This window comes from Dasypus novemcinctus, chromosome 19 (assembly GCF_030445035.2).
Source record: "Dasypus novemcinctus isolate mDasNov1 chromosome 19, mDasNov1.1.hap2, whole genome shotgun sequence".
Taxonomy (NCBI): domain Eukaryota; kingdom Metazoa; phylum Chordata; class Mammalia; order Cingulata; family Dasypodidae; genus Dasypus; species Dasypus novemcinctus.
The window spans coordinates 38259627-38267463 of NC_080691.1; the positions used below are offsets into that span (position 1 = coordinate 38259627).

Sequence of the window (7837 nt, forward strand, 5' to 3'; positions counted from 1 at the left end):
GCCATTTCCTCAGGTGAGCCAAGCCGAGGAGCGAAGAGCTGCCACAGACCTCAGGGAAGCCTCCACGCGGGATGACAGGTGGCCTCCCCCCAAATGGGGCCCACGGCATCACCTTCAGGTTTGGCGGAACGGCAGGTTTCCCAGCCTGTCTGCAGCCTGCAGCAGGGGACCGGCAGCAGGGTCGCTCTCCGCTCCGGGGACAGCCCTGCCGTCCCTCGGGCCCTGGGCTGAGTCCCCACCAGTGACCAGGCCCTGCTCCGAGCCGCCCTGCCCCCCACCCCAGCTCAAACTGCCGCCCTGACACCCCCCCCCATACCTCCCTCCCAGAGAGCGGCAAGGGCTGAGGGCAGCGGGAGGGAGGAGCCGCCTCTGCAAGGCAGAACCAGCTGCTCCCACCGCATCCCTCACCCCTCGCTTCCTGCCTGCCAGGCCCAGCGGTCGCCCACTGGCCATGGGGCCCACTCTGGGCCAGGCGCAGGATGCAGACTGACTCAGCCCCCGTCCAGCGCTGGGGGAGGCGTGCGCGGTCAAAGGAAGGCCCTCCTGGGGGGCTGGGGGAGACTTCCTGGAGGAAGGTCTGCTAGCTGCCGTGAGAGCTGACGGATGGGAGAAACAGGGTGGGGTGAGCAAGCAAGGAGGAAGATGAAGGACGGCCCTCGGCAGCGTGTCTAGCCCAGCCAAGGCCGGGGTGGGGAGATGCAGCTTCCTGGAGGAGGAGGCTGTGAGGTGCGGGCCAGGAACTGCCACCGGTCATTCGTTCACCCTCCTGATGCCAACACAGAAGAGTCGGGTACAATCACTGCCCCCAAGGAGGTCCAGATTGAAAAAAAACTTTTTTTATTCTAAACAAGGGCCAGGGTAGGGTGCTGAGGGATGCCTCCTGCCCCACCCTGGGGCCCTCAGTGGCCAGCGCCAGGCTCAGGCTCCCTGCCCCACAGGCCAGGCCTCTTGTCACCCGACAGCCTGCCTGTGCCCCACTCTCTGCCCGGGCTAGGGGGGCCCGGGGCCCTCGGGGTAGGCAGGCTGGACCCTCCCCTCAGTCACCAGGGCCTCGGCCCCCACTTGACCCCCCACCAGCAGTGATACGGCACCCTCCACATGGCCCGTGGCTGCCAGCGCCACCACCGCCTGCTCCGTGGGGAAGCCCATGCGCTGGAGCTGCTGCAGCCTGGGGGGGGTGGAGAGGGACAGAGGGGGAGTGTGAGGGCTGCCCCCACCCCCACCCCAGGGGGCCCACCCCTGCCTGCCGCGGCATACCGCAGCGAGGAGACGGAGGACTTTGGCAGCCACACTGGGCTCCTGGGCCCCTGGGCTGGTCCCTCGTGAAGCGAGGCCTGGATCCCTTCCTGCAGCATCTGCTCGTCTAGGGCTGCCCACAGAGGGGCCCCTGGGGAGAAGTCGTGCGCGGCCCAGCCCAGGCCCACCTCGGAGGAGCCGTCCCACGTGGGCTGCACGGACCCCAGGCCCGGTGGGAGTGGGCCTGCACCTTCACTGTGGGCCCAGAGGCTGGAGGAGGCCACGGGAGCAGGGCCAAGGGTGGCAGGCCTAGAGGGGCGGAAGCAGAAGAGCGGCCTGACTGCCAGCCACGGCTGCAGCGCCTGCCATCAGGGCCGGGTCCTCGGGGCCACCCTCCTGCCAGGCAGCCTCACCTGGCTCCGGGGGCCTGGGTGAGAGGCAGCTCGGCCGGGCCGCCGGGGGCAGGAAGGAGCCTCAGCGGCCAGCAGCCGGCCAGCGCCCTGCACAGGCCGCCATCCTGTAGTACCTGCAGCCGCCGCTCCGAGGGCTCCAGCCACCGGAAGGCCCCGGCTGCGTCTGTCTGCCCAGAGCAGGGCGGCGGGTCAAGGAAAACCAAACATCGGCCGCGGGGGTGGGTTTGGGGGTGGGGGGTGTGAGGCTGCCCTGCATGCCAGCCCCGAGTCAAGGATGTGGTGGTGTTCCCTCCCGCCTCTCCACTCCGACCCTACCAGGGAGACGGTGTCACTCTCAGAGAAGGGACAGCACCTGCCTGCAGTTCCTCCGCCGGTGGGGTCGTCCCCGCCTTTGGCGACCCCTGACCTGCTGTTCCCAGAGCGCCACAAGCAGTGACTCCAGGCCCAGCCTTCCAGGAAGAGGCCCACTGACGCACACGCCTCGCCCTCAGCCAGGCCAACAAGCTCCCCACACCAGGGTTCCAACGTGCCTGGCCACTGTGTCCCTGATTCTAAACAGGCCCCAGCCCTGAAAGTGGGGCTGATCCCACAGGGTCGGCCTGTGCCCGCTGCTGTCCCCGACAGACATTAATAGACAGACAGCTACTAATCAAAAACCGTTCAGCGCAGCACTGGCCACAGCTCACTCCACCTTTCAGAACGCAGAGAGCCCCGGGCTGGCTCACACCCCTAGCCCTGGCACGCTCTCTGCCTGACACACACTCTTCTCTTTCACTTCCCTTCGCCTGACCCTTCAGCCTGCACGTCTCGGCTCAGCCACCACCTTCCCTGGAGAGCCTTTCGTGAGCTTGGCCCCCTTGGGCCACCCAGCCCTCCCAGGCTTCCCATGGAGCCTTTTGAATTGACAATGGCACCTCCACCTGGCCATGGGCTCCCCGGCCCCCGGCCTGGCACAGGGGACTCAGACACGCTCCTGGAATGTGTGCGCAGCAGCCTGGACTGCTCACGCCTGGCACCCTGGAGGCCCGGCCGCAGGACCCGTACCACCCCATACTGCCCGGGCCCCGGGCAAAGGATACAGGCCAGGCCGGCCAGGAGGCCGCAGAGCAGCTGCAGGAAGGGTGGCTCAGAGCTGAGCAGCGGCGTCAGGGTCAGCAGCAGCCATGGTGGCAGCCATGGTGGCAGCGCCCCACGGGGCCGACCAGGGCGGTGACTCTGCCCCGCCAGCATGGCCAGGTGGACGGGCATGTAGCCGCAGCCGCCGGCGGCACGGGGCACCCCGAGGCCCGCCAGCAGCACAGCCAGCAGCCCGGCGGCCAGGGCGAGCAGGGCAGAGGCGTGCAGGAAGCGCAGGGTGCCCAGGCGGCACTCCTGCCGCCAGCCCAGCGCCGGCAGGAGCAGCAGGCTCAGGAGCAGGCCAGGCAGGGCCGTGTGGCCCAGTGCGTGGGTCAGCAGCCGGTGCGCTGGGGGAGAGGAGGGGCGTAGGTGCTGGGTGAACGGCCCCAACCTCCAGGGCTGGCCCCACTGGGCCGGGTGGGGGGATCCCCTACACCAGGGCCCCCTGCTGAGCCAACCGCCCCTCCCCAGGAGCCTGTCCACCCACTACCAGCCCTTCACCCTCGGAGGGGACCAAGGGCTTCTAAACACCATGGCTAAGCCCCTGCTGTGACAGAGCATGCCCGCCCCACGCATCTTCTAGTGGCTTCTCACTGGCAGCCACTAGTGAGCACCTGCTATGTCCCAGGACCTGGGGAGGGACCTTGGAGACATACTTGCTGCAGCCTCACACCGTGATGAGCACGGGTGCTGAGACCGCCTGCTTCAGTCCTAGCACATACAACCCCAGCCCCCAGCTGTGTGACCTTGGGCAAGCCGCTTGACCTCTCGGAGCATCATTTGGGTTCCTCAAATGTAAACTGGAATCGGCATTATTGGAAAACAGGTGCTCAGCTGGGGTCGCTCCTGGAACCCCTAGCACCGACTCCACCCCTCGACTCGGCCTTACTTATTTCACTGTGAAAGGGAAGCTGGCAGAATTGAACTTCTGTCCACAGGCTCCTGCCCCACCCCGCTGGCCCCGTGCCCAAGTCCTCTGCCCTCCCTTGGCTGTGGGTGAGCTACGCATGCCCCCATCCATGGCCGACTTCCCCCAGAGCCCTAAGCCCCATCCCTGCTTGACCACCGCAGGGCGCATGCTCCTGCCACTGTCCTCTCTCTCCCGTGGCACCGACTTTCTCTTCCGTCCTGGGCTGTTCCTGTCGGCCCCCCAGCATGCTGCAAACCCTTCCTTCCAGCCACTGCCCCATCTCTCTGCTCCTGTTTACAGCAAAACTGCAAGTCGTCTCCCTTCTCTGCCTCCAACGCTCCCCAGAGGCTACTCTTGCCCTGAGCTACACATGGGCAGCTCTCGGTCTACACTCATGACAGCCACACCCTCCAGTCTAGGCTTCAAATGTCGTCGCTGTGCTGATGACTCCCAAATTTCTATCTCCAGCCCAGAATCCCTGGCTCCGCCTCTCCAACAAGCCAACTCGCTCTCCCTCTTTGATGTCTAATCAGCATCTGACTACACATGTCCAAAGCCAAACTCGCAATTTCCCTCCCAAGCCTGCTCCCCCCAGGGTTCCACATCTCAGGAGGTGGTAACTCCATCCTTCCAGCTGCTCAGCTCCTACCCCCATCTTCCCTCGCCCCCAATCACCGCCCAATCCTGTCAGCTCTTTTCTCAAAATGCACATGTGATGGCTCCATAGCCACAGCCTCCCCTCCCGCCTGGACCGGGCCACTGTCTCACGGGGATTTTTGCTGTCACCCCCACACTGGGTTCCAGCTTCCACCCGTCTCCACTTCGGTCAACCAGGGGATCCTTTCAAAACCCAAGTCAGGTTCCATCGTGGTCTCCAGGCCCTCCAGTGGCTGCCACTGCTCCTGAAGTCTGAGCTGAAGTCCCGCCACGGCCCTCAAGGCCCCACATGCGAATATCCCCGCTGTCACCCCATTCCCATTCCCTCCTGGCAGCCCTACAAACACACGTATGTGCTCCCACCTCAGGGCCTTTGCTCTGGCTGCTCCCCCAGCCTGGATGCTCTCCCCCAGATATCTGCTTGGCTAACTGGTGCCCTCACTACCTGCAGGGCTCTGGCAAATGCCATCCTATCTTATAGACCTCCTGAGAGCCCCCTATCACTTCCTACGCCCCCTACACACACACGCACACTCCACTTTCTTCTCAGCACCTGACCCACTCTGTATTCACTTGTTCATGTCTGTTTCCCCCTTCCAGAAACTTCGGTGCCATGAGAACAAGGATTTTGTTTTGTTCACTCTTGCCTCTCTAGCATTGAGAGCAGTGAGTGGGACATAGTAGATGTTCAATGCATACTTGCTGACTGAGTGACTGATGAACAAATAAGTACTTATCAAATTCAAATCTCTTCTGTAGTATATGGTCACTTGGGGAACTGCTAATGATTTCTCCAGTTTCCAGGTGAGGAAACTGAGGCCCAGAGAGGGCAATTGACTGGTCTTGGCCCTCCAGCAAGTCTCCTGCCTCCTACAAGGCCATGTGGCCGGCCCTCACCCTGCCAGGGTTCCAGCAGCAGCTCCGGAGCCAAGGTGAGGCTGGGGCCAGCCCCCACCAGCCACAGGCCACTCAGCAGCAGCATCAGAGCTGAGGAGGCGAGGGGCAGGGCTGGGGACAGCAGGCCAGAGGGGCCCCTGGCATACATGGCTTGGCTGTGGGCGGTCGAGGGTGGTTTTGAGGCCGGATGCTGGGAATAAAGGAAAAGAGTAACAGTGGTTATCATCACAGCCTTTATCTCGCTGACTCACTCTCCATGGCCCTACCACAGCTCCATGTTGGAGAAGTGGAAACTGAGGCTGGAGTGGTAGCTCACGCAGCCTGGCCGTGGGAGAGCTCGGACCCTAACCCGTGTGCTTGCCTGTCTCGCCATTCTGCCTGCCCATGCTTGGGGGTGGGCAGGGGCCAAGAAGGGTCCTGATGACCAGTCTGAGGGTGGGTAGCACAGGACCAGGGACGTTGAACTCGGGCCCTGGGCTCCCAGAAAGAGGGGAACAACCACCCAGGGAAATTCAGTCTTCTCCAACCCCCCAATGCCTCCCCCATCTGGCCACCTCCACCCCTCGTCCCTTCACTGTGCCCAGCCTTGGAGGTCCCGCCATCAGAGCGGCTGCCCCGGGACCCAAAGGGCGGAGACTGCAAGGGAGAGTCTGCAAAGCGGGCCAGCCAATGGGCAAACAGATTGGGGAGGGGTAGGGTCAAAGGGGCGGGACAACGGGAGCCCCGCCCCTGCATCCGTACAAAGTGACATTGGGCCGAGATGCCCCTTCCTGGCAGAGCACAGCCCTTCCAGCCCAGGAAGGAAGGAACCTCCGAGCTCCGAGGTTCCCCACCTCTGAGCCTCTCCCTCCTGATCTGTAAAATGGGGATCAAGGAAATCCTTTCCGGGGGAAGAGAAAAAGGAATGGGCTAAAGCAGGGCCAGTCCCACAGCTCCTGCTCAATCAACTGCAGCTAGTAGTGGGAGGCAGGTGTAGCCACCAGCCCCTGGAGGCCCAACTCCCTCCCTGCCCGGGCGTGGAGATGGCGGCTCCAAGCTCTGGCCCTCCAGTGTGCCCACGCCCTGCCTGCAAGGCAAGGCCGCTCTCTCCTGTTCTCCCCCTCCTCACTTGCAGCTGTCCTCCAGGCCTGTTGGAACCCCTTTACCCCTGGCCAGGCCTCCCACCAACCTGATTTCATTGGGCAGGACAAAGAACCCGAGAGAGACAAGTAAAGTTGCCTCACCTGCTCCCTTGCCAAGGGCATCCTTAGCATCGAAACTCACCTGCCAGTTTCCAGCAGGAAAAAAGTGGAAAGCTCCAGCACCTGTAACATCCTTCCCTTGGTCTCTCCAACAGGCAAACTCCTATTCACCCTTTGAAGTCTAGCTCAAATGTCCCCTTGCCCTCCTCTGGCCTCCCCCCCACACACCATGGCTCTTAGCCTAACTTAGGAGCACGTGTGTCCTCCTAGGCAGGTGGTCTGAGCCTGTAGACGGGCCTCCTCTCCTGCATTCCCAAGTCCCCCCCGGTGTGCACCCAGCCCTCCATATGCATTGACCAAACATAGCATCTGGGTCCCACTCAGGAACTCGGGGTGAGCCCTGCCCTTCACTGGGCCTCGGCAATGACCTGGCGGGGGCTGGACTGAGCCCAGGAAGGTGGGCGAGTGCCAGCCTTGCCCAAAAGCTGGGTCATCTGCAAGCCTCCTACACCCTCACAGCCACTCCCTCCGAGGCCACCTTCGCGAGAGTGAAGGAATTGCCCATGGACACTCAGGGCTGGGACTTGAACTTTCTGGGCCTCAGATTCCTCATCTGTATAATGGCCCTGCCTACCTTACTGGGAAGCCAGGAAGACAGAATGGAAGACAAGAACTGGGAAAATTCTTCCGGGAAGTGGGAAGAGTAAGGGTCCCAGAGTCTGGGTCGGACTCAGCTTTGTGATTTTAGGCAAAATACCAAACTTCCTTGGGCCTCAGTTTCCTCTTCTGCAAAAACAAGGGTATTGGATGGGGATGATTAAGGGGCTTTCTTAACTTCGACCGTTATCGGGGGGCTCTCGGGGCCGGGCTTGGCGTTCTGGTCTCCCACCCAGCCGATATACCCAGGCCCCCTCCACCGCAGTCGGGCCACGTGTCCGGGGTACTCACTGCGGAGCGCGCCCCCCAGCCCGGGAAGACCAGGCGGGGCCCCCGGCTGGGAGTCGGGACTCTAACCCCCAGTAGAGGCCGGGGCGTCCCGAGCCCATTCCGCACCCACCGGACGCGTGACCCCTGTCAGCCGGCACGTTGCCCCCTCCCCCGCCGCCTGCCGATTAGTCAGCAGTTGTCTTAGGCCCGGGTCCCTTCCCCCAGCCCTCCCGCCGGCCTCCGTTTCTCTCCAGGCCTGACTCTTCCGAGACGGTCCCTAGAGCCGGAGGACGTAACCATTCCAACCCTAGCCTCGTGCTAAAAATCACTTTGGTTCGATACCAAGACCTGCTCGCCGGCCGCTCCGGCCCCTTCAATGCCATTGTGACCCGCACGTCCCGTCTAGCGCTCTTTAGAGACGACTGGGACAAGAGTTTCGGGCGTGAAGGTCGAGAACGCGGTGGTTCATCTCTCTGCCCTCCACCCCCGTGGCCTGGTCC

General features: G+C 63.3%; 1 protein-coding gene across 9 annotated transcripts; it reads right to left on the reverse strand.

The window, feature by feature from the left end:
* Positions 1-820: 820 nt before the first annotated feature.
* Positions 821-7801, reverse strand: RHBDD3 (rhomboid domain containing 3). Of its 9 annotated transcripts, none has more exons than XM_012526455.4 (7): positions 7686-7795; positions 6493-7196; positions 5230-5419; positions 2729-3112; positions 1650-1812; positions 1258-1572; positions 821-1168 (listed from the first exon to the last, which is right to left on the reverse strand). In XM_012526455.4, exons 3-7 carry the CDS (start codon positions 5375-5377, stop codon positions 991-993), a joined length of 1188 nt encoding a protein of 395 aa, XP_012381909.1. In that variant the 5' UTR covers positions 5378-5419; positions 6493-7196; positions 7686-7795; the 3' UTR covers positions 821-990. The 9 variants fall into 9 exon arrangements, with proteins under 9 accessions (XP_012381909.1, XP_012381912.1, XP_012381908.1 ...); XM_012526458.4 differs by lacking the exon at positions 7686-7795 and adding an exon at positions 7359-7656 and having other exon boundaries at positions 6493-6533; XM_012526454.4 differs by lacking the exon at positions 7686-7795 and adding an exon at positions 7359-7656.
* Positions 7802-7837: the final 36 nt, after the last annotated feature.